Below are 21,767 nucleotides of genomic sequence, written 5' to 3'. Positions count from 1 at the left end.
TGATAACCAATTAGCTAGCTATAAATACAGGTTTATTTTGCCATTTTCTAAACAAGAACACGTCTGTACCAAGCTAAGTTAGAAATATGACATGTTTGATGGGTTTGAGCTTTTGATTTTGTCCTTTGAGTACGGACTTTCCATTTTGAATTTTCCTCGGGTTTAGTGTTTTTGTGATTATAATTTTTTATTAAATAACTAGAAACCAAAGATAAATGCTATAATCTTGACACTGAAAGGCAAAATAAAATCAAAGATAATTATCTTGACACCAAAAGGCCAAAAAAAATAATCAAAGATAAATGCTTTTATCTTAACAACAAAAGTCAAAATAAAATCAAGACTGGTATTATTAATATTTTATATCACAATATGCTTAATATTTATGACACATTTCAGTGATGTTACATCATACATACAAAACACTATTCTGGGTAACATTTAGCTAAACTGTTGAGTGCACAGGTTGATCAATTTACTCCACTGAAGAAAAGCAAGAATACACTGAACATAAAAGTGTGAAAATAAAAAAGAATGTATGTAAGCACTAGACATCACATTAGCTTGTATATTGAAGAAGAAACAAAATCAGGAATACGGATAATACAAGACATACAAATTAGAAACCATACATCTGTGCGAAATTTGACGAAAAACAGATCTATAATAATTCAAAGCAGGAATGCAAAAAAAAAAATCAATATTTTCATGGGATTGATAACAGTATCTTTTAATTTTCAAGGTTATTATCAATTAAACCCTTCTCAACGAACTTATGCTATTAGAAACAACAAAAAATATCCATTTCTAAAAGGAGGGATATTTGTCTGCATTGAAACTTGTACCGGTAGTTAAATAAACTCATCATAGATACCAGAATTAAATTTTGTATTTACGCCAGACGAGCATTACTTCTACAAGACTCATCAGTGACGCTCTAATCCAAAAAAGTTAAAAAGGCCAAATAGAGTAAGAAGTTGAAGAGCATTGAGGACAAAAATTCCTAAAAGTTTTGCCAAATACAGCTTAGGTAATCTATTCTTGAGGTAGAAAAGCCTTAGTTTTGTCAATAGCTAATTTATAAATGATAGATCATGTCAGCACATAAGTGCTGACTACTGGGCTGGTGATACCCTTGGGGTAGTCTTATGTTTATAAGATGCTTTAATTTCAGTGCTAATAAAACATTTTAAACTAAAACTCTCACTGTTGCTTCATTTACCAAATATAGAAACAGGGATATGTCGTGCGATCAATTTTAAGTTTCATCACTATTCTACACAATATGGGGTTCAATCAGGGATGGAAAATAGTATACTTGTAGAAGAAAAACATGTATAAATAACATTCTGTAATATTTTCACAGTTGAGACAAAACATAGGAATTAGGAAAGGCAGTATCTATCTTAGAAAAGAGACAAAAAAATGAAAACATAAGCTTCAGTAAAATAACGTAAAAGTGAGTAGATTTTTTTGTTTGGGAAGTGTAAGGTAAACCATAAAATCACAATCAAAAACTATATAATTCAGATATCAATACAATAACATTGATCATGATTATACAAAAACCATTGGTCAGTTTCAACATTCACACACTATCAAAAATAAACACATATTTTGCTTTAAAATACTCAAGCTTCACTGTTAACATTCTTACACTGCTAAATTCAAGCACACAACAATCTCATCTGAACATATACACACTCACTCTCAGATCATGTGATAAATAAAACCTAAGTTTTGTACAGGTTATATAAATGCAACAGCAATATTAAGACTACAGCTTATTTACTATCACATTACCCTATCAATGACAAATCTCACATACTCATGTTTAGTAATATGTAATTTTGTGGATAATAACTCAAACAAGTGTGCAAGAATTTTTTTTCTTTTTTTTAACTGTTTGGCAATAATTAGAAGTATTGTTCATCCACAGTAGCTAATTGATTTTTGATCTGAATAGTGGGTTAAAAGATTGACTATAAATGTTCAATCTTTCAGGTAATTTTCAGACTTAGTTAATTTAGTACTGTTCAGACACTTCGCTTGTAGTCAATATAGTTCTGGTCAGTCTATTTTTAGTTTTTTAGTAGTTTTATTTATCTGTTAATAATTTAATTTTGGATGTAACGCGTCTTCTGATTGGCTGACGTTATTTTGTTTTGAGCCCATAGACATAATTTAGACATGGTACCGTGACGTCATCAATGTTTTTTCATGGTTTTCTACGGTTTAAAATGGAATTTAGAATTAAATTATGAGAAATGACTGTAATAATTTTTCTGTCTATTCAAAATAACATAAAAAATGTGGTGCACACTGTAAAATAACCCGCTACCTGCGTTATTCAGTGTGCACCAAATTTTTTGTGTTATTACTTCATAGACAGAAAAAATATTACAGTTATTCCTTAAATAACAACATCATACTTAATTGTCTGAAAAGCTACTGAACAGAACTTGATTGAAAGCAAGAGAAATGTCTGAATTGTACTTATTTTACAATTAAAGTGTGTAAGATCAAATAAGCTGCTTAAGACTAAGATTCATTTACTAGTGCTGATGTCCAGGATGTCCACCAGCAACAAAACAAACTAGAGGCTCTTAAGAGCCTGTGTGTGTCACTCACCTTGGTCTATGTGCATACATGTATTAAACAAAGGACACAGATGGATTCATGACAAAATTGTGTTTTGATGATGGTGATGTGTATGTTGATCTTACTTTACTGAACATTCTTCCTACTTCCAATTTTCTCTATCTATAATAAACTTGGCCCTTTAATTACAGAGGAAAATATTTTGTAAAAATTTACCAAATTAATGAAAATTGTTAAAAATTGACTATAAAGGGCAATAACTGCTTAAGGGGTCAACTGATCATTTTCATTTTGGTCATGTTGACTTATTTGTATATCTTACTTTGCTGAACATTATTGCTGTTTACAGTTTATCTCTATCTATAATAGCATTCAAGATAATAACCAACAACGGCAAAATTTCTTTAAAAATTACAAATTGGGGGCAGCAACCCAACAACCAGTTGTCCAATGCATCTTAAACTTTCAGGGCAGATAGATATTGACTTGATAAACAATTTAACACCTTGTCAGATTTGCTGTAAATGCTTTGGTTTCAGAGTAATAAGCCAAAATCTACATTTTACCCCTATGTTCTATTTTTAGCCATGGTGGCCATCTTGTTGGTTGGCCAGGTCATCGCACACATTTTTTAAACAAATATCCTAATAATGATTGTGGTCAAGTTTGGTTAAATTTGGCCAAGTAGTTTCAGAGGAGATGATTTTTGAAAGATTACAAAAATTTACGAAAAATAGGTAAAAAATGACTATAAAGGGCAATAACTCCTTAAGGGGTCAATTGACCATTTCGGTCATGTTGACTTATTTGTAGATCTTACTTTTCTGAACATTATTGCTGTTTACAGTTATCTTTATCTATAATAGTATTCAAGATATTAACCAAAAACTAAAATTTCCTTAAAATTACCAATTCAGGGGCAGCAACCCAACAACCGGTTATCCAATTCATCTGAAAATTTCAGAGCAGATAGACCTCTACTTGATAAACAATTTTATCCCATGTAAGATTTGCTCTAAATGCTTTGATTTCAGAGTTATAAGCCAAAATCTACATTTTACCCCTATGTTCTATTTTTAGCCATGGTGGCCATCTTGGTTGGCTGGCCGAGTCACCGGATACATTTTTAAAATTAGATACATCAATGGTGATTGTGGCCAAGTTTGGTTAAATTTGTAGTTTCAGAGTAGATTTTTGTAAAAGTTAATGTTGACGGACGATGACGACGCCAGACGCTGGACGCAAAGTGATGAGCCAGGCTGTGGAAGGGTTATACTTTTTACTTTTTACTTGTCCTACAACATTTTTACCAGTCCAAAATCAGTCTATGATCCCTTAACGTATTCATGTCATAATATATTTTACTCTTATGCATCTTATGTATGATATGATAATGTTCTCCTAGACACAATGGTTGCCTATCATACTCTGAATATGAGTAAACTGGGGTTACATATAAATTTTGTGTTAAATTTGAAAACTTATTGTATGGTAATCATTCAATAATTCTTACCTGGAAAATTCTGTATTTCAAATATATTCTGACAGTGAAAATCTATAAAGTGATAGCAGTTTACTGAATCAATTTCAGACAATTTCAATTTGATAAACAATGTCATACACCATGAATGATCAAGAAATCATTAGAAACTACTGTATCAATAATACTTTGTCAAACAAGTAATGCTCTAGGAATGTTACTAATGCACAATATTTATAATAGTAAAAGCTTAGCCATATTAAGTATTTCAGTTCTAACTAAAAGCAGGATTTAATATATAATGTTAAAGTTAAAAGGTGTTCTATTAAAAGCATATGCTGAACACAAATTGTGCTCTGTAGAGAGACTTAAATTTCAGCTATCTGAAACCTATTTGAATTGGAATTTTCTGAAATGATTCTTGTCATTTAGATCATGTATACAGTAAATGCAAACATATTTATTGCAGTTTTACATTCACCAATTTCATTTTACTGTTTTTCCTCAAAAAAATAATATGTCATTAATTCAAAATTAAAGTGTTGTAAAAACTTCCTATCATAAATTATCAAAAACTATTAAAACCTCAAGAAACATGTTAAAATACCCAAAATAAAAAAAAAGTGTTTGTATAAATTTCATTGTGGAAATGGTTATGCAGTCCTTTAATGTGAACACACTTCATTGCACCTCAGTTTTATATTAAAAATAAAATATTACATACAATCAAAGCAATGGGTTGCCACAATCCAAAAGTAAGATCTAAACATAAAGAAAATGTTACAGTTACATGTAAGAAGACTTTTTGAGGATTTTAAATGTCAAATTGTAATCTAAGAAGATTTTTTTATTCTTCTTTCAGGTAAGGAACCAGAATCAAAACGGTATGTGATTGGTTCATCATGAAAACTTTGAGCAGTGTAGGGCAACACTTAAAGTTCTCAGAACCATAGTTTTCATCTTTTAATTTTAACCCCAAAATATTCTGAACATGGTCATATGATGCATTGCCCTATGTAATATCAATTTAAAAAGTTTTTTATATAATAATTTGTAAAGTGATCATTTGAATAATACCCCTACCTGAAAACTTTTTGCAAAATGATACCATTATACACATACTAAGTACTACGTCATTACTTCTTACACCAATGGATGAAAACATTTATTATTCTTGCACACATGTTGCTTTTCTTTTTTTTGTCCAAAAATTACAAAGAAATTCCATAAATAGTGTTTAGCTCAATTTTGTAAAAAAATGTTTTTTTTCTTAAACAGTCATCAAGTTTTAACAACTGATTTGATACATTTGTTAAAAAAAATTCTTGTTGTGTGTGTTGAGTATCATAATTTTGTGCCGTCAAATATGTACAAATCCAGTCATTGATCTCATCACAGCCAATAAAATATGACACTAGCTTTAGGTAAACTGTAGTGTCCTGTGTCCTAGTCATTCCAAAGCCAGACAATATCTAAACATACTATTTAAATGCTTTAAATATGCAAATAGAATTAAATAGGTTTTCTTTTACAAGGACATATCATGAAGCACTATCAAAACAGTTTTTAAATATCAATAAACAGAATTCCTGACAATACATATGTATCTGTATATCAAAACAGATCTTTCTGTTATGTTAACATAACATATAAGCAACATTAATATGATCAAAGAATTGTACAGCACTTGCAATAACGTTGACGTCCATTTCCAACTGATGGTGGTGGTGTCACTGGTGCGAAATATGCATGGACTTTGATATTTGGTAGTCTTGTCTGAAAAAAGCAAAACATATTTTGAGACATTTGTGTAAATAAACCAAGACTTACAATTTCAAAGATACATTATTTTTTTGGATACCAATTTTTGTGGATTGAGGAAAATTTGCATTGATTCTTTAAAAGCGTGGATTCTTTAAAATGATACCATGACCCTGCATACGAATGTTATCTTTGTCCTGATCTAACACTTATCCATTCTGTCTATTATCTAACTTTTATTGAGAAGTCTTCCAAAATTAAAGTTTTTCCACTAATGAGACTCAATTGTTACAGAGTTTAAAATATCATAAGTAGTTTTACTTACCCTTAATCTCCTGATACCAGCTCTAGTAATTAACTGACAATCATAAAGTTCTATTCTTTCTAGACTTTGGCAGCCCATTAAATGTTCCAAAGAAGCATCAGTAATTAGAGGACAATTATCTAGTTCTAATATTTTTAAATGTTCCGTAGCACAGGCACTGGCACCTACATGTCTAATACCTTCATCTGTCAGTAACTCACAGTGTGATAAACTCTACAATAGAAGGCAATAATTTTTAAATGTTGTTTGATAAATGTTGACTGATAAACTCTACAATAGAAGGCAATATTTTTTAAATGTTGTTTGATAAACTCTTCAACAGATGGCAGTATTTTTCAAATGTTGACTTTTTGTTTTTGTTTTTGTTTTAAAATTATCAATTAAATTTTGTTTTTAAATGTTTTTATATTTATTTATTGTTTTGTTGAGTTTGTTTTGGTGTTGTGGTGTTTGTACCACTGTCCCAGGTTTTGGTGTTGTGGTGTTTGTGCCACTGTCGTGGTGTTTGTACCACTGTCCCAGGTTTTGGTGTTGTGGTGTTTGTACCACTGTCCAAGGTTTTGGTGTTGTGGTGTTTGTGCCACTGTCGTGGTGTTTGTACCACTGTCCCAGGTTTTGGTGTTGTGGTGTTTGTACCACTGTCCAAGGTTTTGGTGTTGTGGTGTTTGTGCCACTGTCGTGGTGTTTGTACCACTGTCCCAGGTTTTGGTGTTGTGGTGTTTGTACCACTGTCCAAGGTTTTGGTGTCGTGGTGTTTGTACCACTGTCCCAGGTTTTGGTGTTGTGGTGTTTGTGCCACTGTCGTGGTGTTTGTACCACTGTCCCAGGTTTTGGTGTTGTGGTGTTTGTACCACTGTCCCAGGTTTTGGTGTTGTGGTGTTTGTACCACTGTCCCAGGTTTTGGTGTTGTGGTGTTTGTACCACTGTCCAAGGTTTTGGTGTTGTGTTTGTACCACTGTCCCAGGTTTTGGGAGGGTTGGGCGCCTGCTGATATGATTCACCCTGCCACATTCTGTGTGGTAGGGACGACATCAAAAGATCAATGTAAGACAAAAAACTTAATTCAAATAGTTTGGGGGTGGGGTTGAACTGCAGCAAGATTTGGTTATCTGACATTGATTTTTACATATACATATGGGTCAATCAATTTTCCCTAAATTAAGTTAAGAGGGGGTGGGGGTGGGGGTGGGGGTGTCAGTGAAAAAACTATGTGAATTAAGTTTTTTATCCTTCATTGAACTTTTGATGTCGTCCCTTACTGTCCAGATTCATGCACCTGTAATATACTGGTTGTGGTTTGTTTCTGTTTTTCATATTTGTTTTTTTTTTGTTGTTGTTTGTTTTATACATAAATAAGGCAATTAGTTTTCTAGTTTGTTATTTCATTGCCCCTTATGGCTAGCTATGTAGTATTGATTTCTCTCATTGTTGAAAGCCATATATGGTGACCTGTAATTGCTACCTTCTAATTCTTCTGGTCTTGATTATTTATTTTCCTTGATAAAAGTTTATCAAATATGACAGTTGCTATCCATTTCTTTGACCTGTTTGGTCTAATCATTTGATTAGGGTCTTTCCTTTATGAATTTAGCACACCTTAAACAAAAGGGAAGTGTTTCCATGGAAATGGTACATCATAATCTTTTTTTATCAGTTTAACTTATAAAAAAACAGCATTCAATCATACAATTCTTTTACAATAACAAAATTATACCACTATACATTCATTTTCTTTTCTAGGATATAAATCAAATAAAATATAATGTGTTAATGATTAAAAGTATAAAATGTCTTACCAATGCACTAAGCTTAGGACAAAACATTGCTAAGTAATTCAGTGTTGTGTCTGTAATCTGGAAGACAAGACAATAGATTTGCTTATATAATAGATAGCAGGCATATAAAGTCAAAAACATTATAATGGGAGTTGGAATATTCTTTAGTATATGTAATTCATTTAAACATACCCCATTTAATAAGAAAGCTATTATAGTCCTTACTATGATTATTATACCTCAGTATGTATTTTCTTTATCAATTTATAGACAAATAACATTATGTTTCTTAAATTGTCTGCAATAGACTACCTGTTAATAGTTTCAAAAACATTTTACTGTAAGCAAACTTTTTCTTGTAAAAAGATTATAAACCTGTTAATAGTATCTAGAGTGAACTTTAATTTGAATACTGGAAACTTGATGTGGTTTAGGTCAGGTGAACTCTGTTCTTTGTACATATTCTATAACCCAAATAAAGTTATCATATAACACATACTGATAACTGAAAACAATGTCTTTTCTTTTTAGGTTAATAAACAGATGAGAAACTCCAAACAAACCAAATGCAGAGTGGTCATTAAAAGTCAAGCAACCAGTCAATAAAATTTGTATGCCAAAACTTCAGAAACATTTATTCATCATATTTTGTTCATTAAACAACAAATGTGTTAATCATTTGTATAAGTGTTACCTGTATACATTCTTCCAGATCCATTTTTTCCAAATTGCTGCAATTCTGAAAAAAAATTAATTATATTATAAGGTCGTTATTGTTAAAGACAAAGGTAATAGTCCGCATAAAATAAAATGTTCTTTTTCAATCTCTGCATGCTTTCCCTAAATTCTTATTGAAAATCATTACATTCATATATTTTTGCAACATATTTGTACAGAAGTATAATAATTAACTACTGCAAATATTTCTAATACTATGTGGTTTTTTTTTAAAAGCGACACAAATGTGTATAGTATATTGAACTTTTAATTCTCCATTATTTTAGAAAAGATGATTGTTCTAATACAGACTCAACTAGTTTTGAAACATATGCCTCTTATAGTTGATGTGTTTCATGACGTTTTGGTCTGTGACCTAGATTCGTTTACCCTTAATTGATTTATAACACATGACCAGTGGTATACTACTGTTGCCTTTATTTGCACATTTTATTTAAGGACAACTGCATATCTAAGAGTTTGAAACTCCTACCCTTGCTAAGGCTTGGAATCCATTATCTGTGAAATGTGAACAGTCAGCAACTTCTAATGTACTGAAATATAAATCTAAATATCATTGTAATGTGCAATAAACATACACAATATTATATAAGATATATAAGTATTTTACCTTCTTTGCTTTTTGTACTAACTTAAAGTTTCTAAAGTAAATCAACATAAAAATTCTTGCTTAAAAACATTTTAATTTGTAAAAAAGTGTAATACAAGACAATAGTGTGTTTTATATGCAAATCTTTTTTTTTTTTACAACATACCAATGTATAAATTGATATATTTAGTAATTGAGTCATATATCCTTTTATGTTCAAATGGGCAAAGATAGATAACAAGTGACAAAAATACGAACAATTATCTGATGCAGTCTAGGAATTGACTTTTATTTCAAACCCATCCTAAATTCCTTCGCCAAAGATGTTTATAATACCCCGGTACTCACGTGAGATTATGACATCCTTGACCTAAAGAGACTAGTGAAGCATCAGTCAGACGTGTACAATTAGAGAGACATAAGAATAATATCTGATGACAGTGGTCACCGATCTCCTGTACAGCATCATCTGTTATATTCTAAAAATAGATCAACGTAAATATCAAACCATTGTTGTCTTCATAGGAAATACATAGCAATAAGTTTTGTTTTGCTTTCTGCTTCAATTTTTATATTTTTCAACCAAGATAAAGCCATGGGCTGACAAATAATATTTAATCTTGGTTGACATTTATATTCTTTTTATTGGCGGTCTTCAAAATACTTGTTTGTTTTGATATGCAATGTAAAAACAAATAATATCATCTGAAGAACACAATGCTCTGTATAAAAACTTCAACCTTCTGTGTTGATTTTTATCACATAATTAAATAAAATTTTCATATTGTTTAACCTGCAATATTTTTTTTTCAAATGTTTGCATTACGATGTTTTGAATTTCAATATATTTTCCCCCTCTTATGACTTATACAGTTTACCAAATAACACTGATACATACTGTACAACTATGCAGGTTAATCTTCTTCAGTTTTTCACAATTTTTAGCTATATAACCAACACCTTCATCTGTGACCTGTAAAATATACATGTTTTTGAAAAAAAACCTCATCAAAGATAGATTTATTTATTGTTGGTTGCTTAACATCCAGTGGCAAATATTTCATGCATGTTAAGGACGAAACTTATCAAAGATACCAGGCTAATAATTTTGTGCCCCAGATGCATGTTTCATTAACTTTCTTAATAAAACCATTTCTGATGGTTGAAATGAAACAATTAAAAGATTTGACCACCTATTTACTAGTGCATCATTTGTAATTGTGAGATTGGGGGCATAGCATTTTGTATTTTATGGAACAGTCCTTATCATATTCTGACTTTGGTGGATCATTTTATTATCCAATATGCAGCTTTGGTACATAGCTTTGTCTCTTTTTTTGGTAAATAGCAAAATGTGACATTAAAGTTTGTATTAAACATTTCTATTATTAAGGGCATACGATACAGTTGCAGGGAAGGTAATGACGTTGCTAACGTAAATTATTATTTTCGCAACGTCAAACTATGACTTATCGGGAAAAGATTCAGTTTTCGACTGATTTTTATCATTCAAACTTTTCTAACTTGAAAATGAGTTCATGGACCCCTCTTTTTTAAAATGCCATTTGGTTTGATCGAGAAGATTATGTGTGCCAATTTTCATGAAAACGTAAATAGTGCGACTTTTTTAAATTTGATAAATATACAGCAAAAATTTATGTTTTTTTTCTACATTCATGAACATTTGATAAATATGAGTTTTTTCTGAATAAAAAATGTATAAATTTTTAGGATACATATAAAATACAGAAATTACAAATAATTTAACAAAAAACAATTTGTGTTTATCTTTTAAAACAAAAAAGTTATGTCATTCTTTCGAAAGGGAAAATACGGCCACAAAATGAAATCTGAATTTTTAGCAAATATACAAAATTTCGACTCATTTTACTCAAAAAGTAGCACATGAAGGTATATTTTTTATTGCATATTTACTTTAATCAGGTAAAAAATAGTCTATATGGAAATTTTTATCAAAATGTAAATATGGGATCAAAACTGTATAGTATGCCCTTAAATAGACATTTTCTACAGTGATTGTAAATGTTCCAGATATCCATAAACTATCATTTCAAGATCAGCACACTGGTGATCCTATTTGTGATAAATTTGAGGGTTTAAAGATCAGTTCTTTACTAATCATTGATATTATGTTGATAGTCCTAAGTATAAAGCTTTATTAAAAACTGTCACATAAACTTAACATTAACCAAGATAACTAAACAAAGACCAATGAACCATGAAAATGAGGTCAAGGTCAGAAGACACCTGGCAGTTGGACATGCACACCTTACAGTCCTTCCATACACCGAATATACTAGACCTATTGCTTATAGTATCTGAGATATGGACTTGACCACCAAAACTTAACCTTGTTCACTGATCCATGAAATGAGGTCGAGGTCGAGTGAAAACTGACAGGCATGAGGACCTTGCAAGGTACGCACATACCAAATATAATTATCCTATTACTTATAATAAGAGAGAATTCAACATTACAAAAAATCTGAACTTTTTTTTCAAGTGGTCACTGAACCATGAAAATGAGGTCAAGGACATTTGACATGTAACTGACGGAAACTTCGTAACATGAGGCATCTATATACAAAATATGAAGCATCCAGGTCTTCCACCTTCTAAAATATAAAGCTTTTAAAAAGTTAGCTTACGCCGCCGCCGCCGGATTACTATCCCTATGTCGAGCTTTCTGCAACAAAAGTTGCAGGCTCGACAAAAATGTGTGGGATAAAAGTGATGTTAAAAAACATTAATGTTTAAAGCGATGAAGATAGAGTTTGGTGAATAAAAGAAGAGTTTTCTTTCTCCTTGTTTTAAATGCCATATATTATTTAATGACTTGTAAAGATCATATATAACTTTGATGAAAGGATTTTTTTTTTAAATTAGCCTTCCCAAGTGACTCATAAGCTACCTTTCTATTACATCATGATACTTTTATAAACTATTGACCTTACCTGTGTTAAACCTTTGCCTATAAATGTATGTAAGTTATGACAACCTTTGCTCATAGCCTCTAACCCATCGTTTGTTATTCTGGTACACCACGATATATTTATAAACTGCAGAGTATGGCACCCATCACTAAAAATATTACATTTTTTTTTCTTTAACAATGTTATATATGGTTTTAGACAATAAAATACATTATTTTAACCATGTAACATTTGTAAAAAATTGAAACTATCAAAAACCATTGGATAACTGAATCTCATTTAACCAACATTTTAATCATTTAATTTATGCATGCCCAGTAAGTTCTTTTTCTTGAAAATGCTAAATTTTCAAATGAAATTTTGAAAAGACAATAAAGTAAATTGGTTTTAACCCCCAACCCTTCAGGTTTCATTCATTGAAGACTGTTTTATATTTTCTTTTTTTTTAATTTTCATTTACAATTTCTTGTTGTCAAATAGCAATTTCAAAACAATCATATTGCTTGGTTTTTTTACTTTATGTTATTAAATTTTTCTATCCATTTTTCTCTTCTGAATATTCAATTTTGCTTATTTCATTTGAATATGAGACTGAAAAAAAAAAAGATGAGAATAAAAGTAATCAGCTATTGCCATCTTTATTCAATTAAAAAAAAAAAGACTTTCTAGACTATAATTTGTTAACAACATTAGTAACAACCCTTCTATTATCACTTATATATCCCAGACTTACCTAATCTACCTAATTGCCCCCCTCTCCCCCTTTTTCCACTTACAAATAACATTATAAAGGGAAATACTCAAGAACTGTAATAATGATGCAACCAAAGTTTGAGTTTGATCTAAGTTTTGTGCTAATAAGCATTATTTCATTATTTATCAGTTTCATTTGGTTGAGGCAAACCTAAGTAAGGGAACAGAAATGAAAAAATTAAGCAATTTTTCCAATTTCCAAAAGGTGTAACTCCAAAATGGTAAAAGTGCAATTCTGTTGTTGAATAATAAAAAAAAGAATGGTAAAAGTGATGTCACTCAAATTCAAACTTGCTGTTTTTTGAGGTAGTGAGCATTGTGTGTATAAGTTATTTATCATTTGATTGAGGCAAACTAAAGATAGAGAGAGAACGAAGGTACAGACGGACAATGGTAACACTTAATGCTCCATCCACTGAAGCAGGTGCATAAAAAACAAGTACCTTACTACAAACAATAACTACCAACCTTAAGGCTTTCAGGGATTTATCAGTAATCTGCTGACAGGAACTGATATCTAACCAACTTAACTTATGACTATGCTTCCCTAAGTGTTCACAAGTACTGAAACAAAAAAAAGTATTTATTGTAATATAAAAATATTGGACTGACAACCTCACAATATAGATACAAGTTTAATTTTAAAAAAAATGTCTGATAGATTATAGATTATTTTTTTTCATGGTGTGTTTAGTGTACTGTTGTTTGATTTTTGATTGTTTTTCCTATATTTCCATGGCATTAATGTCAGTTTGTTTTTCCATTTATGATGTTAAAAATCTTTTTAGAATCTTTTGACTCTCTTTATCAGTTACAAAACAGAAAATGGTTACAGTTGTTCAGTTGTATAAAATAAAATCTAAACTGTTAAATTTTAACAGATTCATTGCACTGTATTTCTGTGAATATAGATTACTGTATAAGGAAAATATAAGGAGTAAATCTTTGTATTCAAGAAAATTTGATTACATACTGTTAAGGAAGGATAATGTACAGAAAAATTCAAAATACTTTTCAGTGTTTTAGAATGTGATAAATTCTTAAAATTCAAACAACATATATACCAGTAACATGTATTTTAGCAACATTGTTTAACTAACAACAGTATCTGTTCCAATTAAACAGCACAGAATTGGCATTGAGACAATTAATGTCTCTTCAGTGAAGTTTCAGGCTCAGCTATTTGAAATACCAAAACATAATACAGATATCAAGAAGCTAACCCAACAAACAAGCGAAATTATAGCTAAACCTGGACAAAGAATCAGAGCTAAGTCAGGATCCTGTAATTGAGTGGTTGTAGTTTGTTGCTGTTGATCATATGCATTGTTTGTTTACTGTTTTGTACCTTTCTTGTCTTGATCTGTTCACCACTGTCCCAGGATTAGAGGGGGGTTAGATGCCCACAAACATGAAAGTCAGGAGCCTGTAATTCAGTGGTTGTAGTTTGTTGCTGTGATACATATTTGTTTTTTGTTCATTATTTTGCACATTATTTGGTTGTTAATTAGTTTTCTTGTTTGAATTGATTTACATTTATCATTTCGGGGCTTTCTATAGCTAAATGTGTGGTATGGGCTTTGCCAATTGTTGAAGGCCATACAGTGACCTATAGTTGTTAATTTCTGTGTCATTTGGTCTCTTGTGAAGAGTTGTCTCAATAGCAATCATACCACATCTTCTTTTATATATCTATGCATAAGCATAAGATAACTTTCATTGACATGTCTTAAATCAAACATATTCTAGCTGGAAATCATCAAATTAAGACAATGGCCATAAAAGTGCAGTAGGACTTAAATTTGCAACAACAACAAAAATGTAAAACTTTGATTGAACGAACAAAAAGATATCTGCTGCCCAACAACACTATTTTGTATAATGAAATAAGTAAGATCTATTATCTCAACACTAACACATTGGAACACGAATTCCTTTAAGCACATATGCAGATGCTGTTTAACAAATTTGGAACGTTTCATCAATATCAATCTTGCTGTTTAGGGGAGATGTACTCAGAAGGCACATGTACACACAGACAAACAGACAGATGACTTCTATATTCTTCATGAAACTTCTATCTATGCTATTGTTGCTTATAAAAGCTGGACAATACTCTTTGTATGAAGAATCAAGATATAATGAATGGAGAATTGTGTCCATGGAGTTATGTAGGAACACAGATGATGCCCACACTTGGAAATCAAAATTAAACACTTACACATCGGTAATTTCTTTACAATTGTTCAAATTTAATTCTTCAATATTCCTACATTGTTGTGCAAATATTCTGAAACATAAAAAATAAAGATACAATAGTCATTACTTATTTGATATTTGAAGTTCTCTCCTTAAAAGTTGATATTTTCAATTACCTATGCATCTTTACAACATATTGTAACCTGCTGGTTTCAATTGAGATAAAATTATGACCTTTTTCTATATTTTCACTCTTTTCTGTCCTGTTTTTTTTTTATTAGTTTATCCTGATTTTTTTTACACATAAATTGTCAATCTGACTCTTTTTTGTTGCCAAGTTGCCCATCTTTATTTTTATTCAACCTCCTTACCTGCCTTTTTTTTCAAATTTTATCCTTGTTTGGTCATTAAATCATTAGAATGAGGTTAAGAACAGCTGATAAATGTAAAAAAAACATTTATATAATTGAATAGTCTATAGTTCTATTTCATCAGAAATACAAAACTTTGAACAAATAGTTAATGATATATGTACCAGTACCTTTCTCTAATTAATCAAAGTGATGGAAATCACTCATGGAAAGATTAGAAGAGTAGTTTGAATAATTTCATATTAAGGTATGGTGGGGAAAAATGATCATTAATAAAACACTATTGCTGAAAATTGCATTAACAGCAGGTCTTTAGAAGGAAAAGTGCTTTTCCAGGATAAAATGAGCTCAATTAAATAATATGGGTCTCTTAATTTGCGCAATTTTATTTAAACTGCAGTTTATATCTTATCCAAATAATGTTGCCTGTTCTGAACATATTGCAAAAAAAAACCAAAAATTGCAAATCAAAAATTCTTCTACTAAGTAAATGTTACCGACTATCCTTGTAAAACATAAAATCTAGAACGTTAAAGTGTCAACAAAAATAATCTAAAAATGTTGTTTTGGTGCATTTTGTAAGTTGAAACATAGGTTATATGACATTGAAGATATAAAAGTTGTAGAGTGCCTTTGATCATTTTTTAAAGTATTTTTCAACACAGGGCATTGAAAATGTACATTTTCAACAAAAACAAATTAAAAAACTTATTTTATTGAAATGTTGATTGATTTGATTGGGAATAAACTAATAAACAATTATTATAATTAAAAGTTTTAAAACTTTAAAACTGTTTCAAGCCAATAATCCTGATAAAAAAAAGTGAACTATTCTAAATTGTTGATTAATTACAGATGATTATTGGAAATTTATGAAGTAAATTATAGGCCTTACTTGAATACCTTTTATATTTTCATATTTATATTTGATATTTCTTTTTTTTAAAGATCTTGTTAATCCATTAATCATTTATCTTTCAGATATAATTTACAGAATCACTTTATGTAATGTAGTTCAAAAGAAATAAGCAATAAATAAATCTATCATCCTTATCAAACATCTAATATATAAATTTGTGTATTCAATTATGAGGTCAAATATTCGTTTATTGAATTGTATATTGAAGGATCTATATAATTATGTAAGACAGAGGTTGAAAGGTAAGGTGGTCAATTTTGTTCAACAGTTTAGGAGGTGGGGCATTGTAATTAAAGGTCTGTCTACCTTGTCTCTGATTGTTTGTTGATAATGACAGTTGTCAATCATACTAGTATTGTATCAATACTTAATAACTTATCAAAATGTTTAAAAAAAACCCTGCACATCAACACACCTTAATGACAAACATTCTTAAATGAACTGCTCCAATAATATACCCATTTTTTCAGTTTATTTGTGTATTATGTGCACATACATGAGAACTATAGGGAACTATATTTCAGTGTGAATACATTTAGTAATAGTAGCTAACCTGTCAGGTTGTTAGGGAGGCCAGGGTTCTAATCTTTCAAAAAACTACTAAGTTTTCTGTGTAAAATATATGGAAGATGAAATAATGATAAAACCACCAAATTTCTGCAAACTAACAATAAAAGGAAGAAAAAAATATCTTAAAATATAACCTTACTTTAACGCATTATCTGTTATACTCTGACAGCCACGTAAACTAAGAGATTTTAAAAACCCTCCACATCTCTTGGATATATTTTCTACAACAGGTCCCTGTAAAAGAATTCACAATACAAAAATTAGATTAAATAAATTAAGTTTACAAATCAATAAAGTAAACAGGAAACTTAAAATTGTTAAAAAGTTTTAATTGGTGCTAAATTTTCAATCAATACTTGGTATTTTCATTGGAAGAAATTCTGTGCTAGTTGCTAATGCAACCAATATTGATGATACACAATGTACATAATAGTTACATAAATAGAAATGTCAAAGAATTTAATTTAATAGGAATAAAAAGAGAATTCATACTTCCTTTGTTTTATTGGCTACTAATATTATATATCAAATCTCAGATTCAATACACTTACCTAATAATTAAGCAAGAGACTCCAAAGAGCCTGTTTATTTCACCTTGGTCTATATGTGTATTCAACAATGGACACTCCAACATTATCATGATTATAGACAAGAATAGAATTACTGACGAAAATTTCTGGGTTTTTTTTATCTTATATTGCTGATCATTTAGTCTGTTTAGTTTCTCTCTATCTTATTTAGTTTTTGCTCAAAACATAAAAAAGGGTAAAATAAACATTCTTAATTCGAGGGCAATCTTAAGAGTCTACTAACTACATCAACAAAATTTGACTTGCTAGTAGATCTTGTTTTGCATTTCTATCATATGAGGCAAATAGTCAAAAAAAAAGATTGGTTAAAAAACATCATGAAAGGGCAATAACTCAAATAATATTGTCAATTGTCAATTGTAGATCTTATCCTGCGGATCATTTATGAATATTGATGTTTCTTTCTATCTATTATAATTTTTAAGATAGGAGGCAAAAACGCAAAAAATGAACAAATTGTCATCAAAGGGCAATAACTCTAACAGTGAGTCAACTAGCTCCATTTCAATAATTTGTAGAACTTGTCTTTCTGATCATTTTGAAAATTACAGTTTCTCTCTAATCTATTTTAGTTTTCAAGATAAAATTTTTGTAATTTAATTATATGTTGTAATTTGTTTTTAATCAGTATATTTACCTTGTAACACAGACAGACATTTTATACTTCAAATTCTAATAATGAACTCACAACAATATCACGCTGAAATTCAAATAAGTCAACTCTTTGCCAGTTACTTCCATCTAATGCTAACAAATTCCAAAACTGCAAAAGTAAATTGAATAAGTCATCACTAAATATACCACTGTTCAGTAATTCAGAATAATTTCTGAAAAAAACAAAAGTAAACAAGCTGAAATGTATCTCCTGCTTTACTGACCATGAACAGTTTTTATGTTGTTAGTATTAAAGATAAAAGTTTCACTACAAGTATCACAAAAAATAACATTATCAATGCAATGATTCATAAATCAAGGTTGTAGATTCAGTATATCAAATACACATGTACTCACCTTTGATACTTTCGCACATCTACATAATGAAACAACATCTAGGAATGAAAATATTCTGAAAAAAAAGAAATGTATGTGTAGTATACGAAACCAGATGCTCCGCAGGGCGTAGCTTTATACGACCGCAGAGGTTGAACCCTGAACGGTTAGGGCAAGTATGGACACAACATTCAAGCTGGATTCAGCTCTAAATTTGGATTGTGATTAAATAGTTGACACAGCATAGGTTTCTGACACAGATTGAATGTGTTCTAATGAACTTAAAATTTTTGTTTCTCTTAGAGCAATTCACTATGCTGTTGAATATTAATCCTCTCAAAAAAATGTTTGAAGAAATTTTCTTTTTTATTTATGAAATTTCAAATGAGAAAAATTGAACCCAATTTTTTTAATCACATCCCCCTTTCCCTTATTCCAAAACTAATCTCAATTACAATTTCTAATGGAGTTTGCAACAATAACTACTCATTTAAATACATCATAAAATATTAAGATGTAAAAAAACTGCTTGTTATCACTGAATGGTAAAGATTATTTTAATTTATCAGTTGGTAGTAAAAAGTGAATATACATTGTATATTGTATATAACAAAGATTTAAGTTGATTCTGGACAAAGAAAGATAACTCCAATTAAAAAAAAATCTTGCTATTGCACAATATTTTGCAATTAGATATTTCTTGCTTACTATTCTGGACAAAGAAAGATAACTCTAATTAAAAAAAATTTTGATATTTCACAATATTGTGCAATTAGATATTTCTTGCCATTGCGCAATACTGTGCAATTGAAAAGACTTGCTATTGCACAATACTTAATATAATAATTTTAGATCCTGATTTGGACCAACTTGAAAACTGGGCCCATAATAAAAAATCTAAGTACATTTTTGGATTCAGCATATCAAAGAACTTCAAGATTTCAATTTTTGTTAAAATCAGACTAAGTTTAATTTTGGACCCTTTGGACTTTAGTGTAGACCAATTTGAAAACAGGACCAAAAATGAAGAATCTACATACACAGTTAGATTTGGTATATCAAAGAACCCCATTTATTCAATTTTTGATGAAATCAAACAAAGTTTAATTTTGGACCCTGATTTGGACCAACTTGAAAACTGGGCCAATAATCAAGAATCTAAGTACATTTTTAGATTCAGCATATCAAAGAACCTAACTGATTCATTTTTTGTCAAAATCAAACTAAGTTTAATTTTGGACCCTTTGGACCTTAATGTAGACCAATTTGAAAACGGGACCAAAAGTTAAGAATCTACATACACAGTCATGACAGTTAGATTCAGCATATCAAAGAACCCCAATTATTCAATTTTGATGAAATCAAACAAAAGTTTAATTTTGGACCCTTTGGGCCCCTTATTATGTTGGGACCAAAACTCCCAAAATCAAACCCAACCTTTCTTTTATGGTCATAAACCTTGTGTTTAAATTTCATAGATTTCTATTTACTTATACTAACGTTATGGTGCGAAAACCAAGAAAAATGCTTATTTGGGTCCCTTTTTGGCCCTAATTCCTAAACTGTTGGGACCTAAACTCCCAAAATCAATACCAACCTTCCTTTTGTAGTCATTAACATTGTGTTTAAATTTCATTGATTTCTATTTACTTAAACTAATGTTATTGTGCGAAAACCAAGAATAATGCTTATTTGGGCCCTTTTTTGGCCCCTAATTCCTAAACTGTTGAGACCAAAACTCCCAAAATCAATCCCAACCGTTCTTTTGTGGTCATAAACCTTGTGTCAAAATTTCATAGATTTCTATTAACTTAAACTAAAGTTATAGTGCGAAAACCAAGAAAATGCTTATTTGGGCCCTTTTTGGCCCCTAATTCCTAAAATGTTGGGACCAAAACTCCCAAAATCAATACCAACCTTCCTTTTGTGGTCATAAACCTTGTGTTAAAATTTCATAGATTTCCATTCACTTTTACTAAAGTTAGAGTGCGAAAACTAAAAGTATTCGGACGACGGACGACGACGACGACGCCGACGCCGACGCCAACGTGATAGCAATATACGACGAAAATTTTTTCAAAATTTGCGGTCGTATAACAAACTAATAATAAAACCACAAACTGCAAACAGAAATTAAAACCCTATCAGAGAATGAACGTTTTGAACTATTATTTATAGTGTTTACATCTACTTTAATAAACATTCAATCAGGATGTTGTTATTTTCGAATCTTAAAGACTAAAATTTTCCCAATGACAGATATAAGCAACAAAACACAACTCCTGAATTACGGGCTCCTGACATGAAACAAGTGGTAGGTTAAATATGTTTGTCGGCGCCCAAAAAAGAATCAGATACTGAAATGTCTACAAGCAAAAACAGCTAAAAAATAACAATTAACCTGCATCAACCATGTACTTCATATTGCCAAAGGACAAATAATATATGAAACTTTAAACTATTTAAAGAATTTTTATCAGAAAATAAGGCAAGCTAAAAGCAGTTTTTATATTGTACACATTGACACAATGCATTATGTTCTATATAAGGTTGGTGATCTCTCCAGGCACTCTGGCTTCCTCCACCAAACATCTGACCGCCACAAAAACAGCACAATAGTGTTGAAAGTGGTGTTAAACACCAATCAATCATTATATGGTTTTTTTCAATTTCTAGTAAAGAACCATTTTAGTATAGTGTTAACCACACCATTTCCAGACAAGCTGCAAAATAGGGGTACATTCACAGATATATGCAGCTAAGTAATGTTGCCTTGCTTCAAACAGCTGTCGTTTTAAAATACAAAAGGAGTAAAATTGAGAATGGAAATAGGGAATGTTTCAAAAAGACAACAACCCAACCAAAGAGCAGATAACAGGGGTGGCCAGCAATGGGTCTTCAATGCAGCGATAAATTCCTGCACCCAGATGCATGCTTCAGTAGTGTGTATGATATAATGACAATCAACTACAATAGGTACAATACTGTTTTTCACAATTTCACATTCTGGGGATTCAATATCTTCTCCCCAGGGCCTTTTAGCATCATGGTAATGATGCTATAATCTTTAAATGTGATGCTATTTGAATTGGATTTCTTATAGATTATGTTATTGATGTGATGCTATAATTTTTAAAAAGACGGTATTTCAA

At 30.4% G+C, this 21,767-nt stretch overlaps 1 protein-coding gene across 1 annotated transcript in view; it reads right to left on the bottom strand.

Moving 5' to 3' along the window:
- Positions 1–344: 344 nt before the first annotated feature.
- Positions 345–21,767, bottom strand: part of LOC143063976 (F-box/LRR-repeat protein 20-like) — a 31,714-nt gene continuing 10,291 nt past the window's right edge. The window contains exons 3-15 of the mRNA XM_076236455.1: positions 18,637–18,691; positions 18,314–18,388; positions 17,175–17,269; positions 15,198–15,266; positions 13,445–13,540; positions 12,245–12,371; positions 10,168–10,242; positions 9,618–9,748; positions 9,153–9,213; positions 8,637–8,681; positions 7,964–8,020; positions 6,168–6,380; positions 345–5,857 (exon numbers count right to left, since the gene is read on the bottom strand). Of these exons, the coding sequence (XP_076092570.1) occupies positions 5,750–5,857; positions 6,168–6,380; positions 7,964–8,020; positions 8,637–8,681; positions 9,153–9,213; positions 9,618–9,748; positions 10,168–10,242; positions 12,245–12,371; positions 13,445–13,540; positions 15,198–15,266; positions 17,175–17,269; positions 18,314–18,388; positions 18,637–18,691 (1,207 nt within the window). The 3' untranslated portion in view covers positions 345–5,749. The remainder of the gene's footprint in view (positions 5,858–6,167; positions 6,381–7,963; positions 8,021–8,636; positions 8,682–9,152; positions 9,214–9,617; positions 9,749–10,167; positions 10,243–12,244; positions 12,372–13,444; positions 13,541–15,197; positions 15,267–17,174; positions 17,270–18,313; positions 18,389–18,636; positions 18,692–21,767) is intronic.

This window comes from Mytilus galloprovincialis, chromosome 2 (assembly GCF_965363235.1).
Source record: "Mytilus galloprovincialis chromosome 2, xbMytGall1.hap1.1, whole genome shotgun sequence".
NCBI classification, from domain to species: Eukaryota; Metazoa; Mollusca; class Bivalvia; order Mytilida; family Mytilidae; genus Mytilus; species Mytilus galloprovincialis.
The sequence above is the reverse complement of the archived record's forward strand: the minus strand, read 5'-3'. Positions and strand labels throughout refer to the sequence as shown.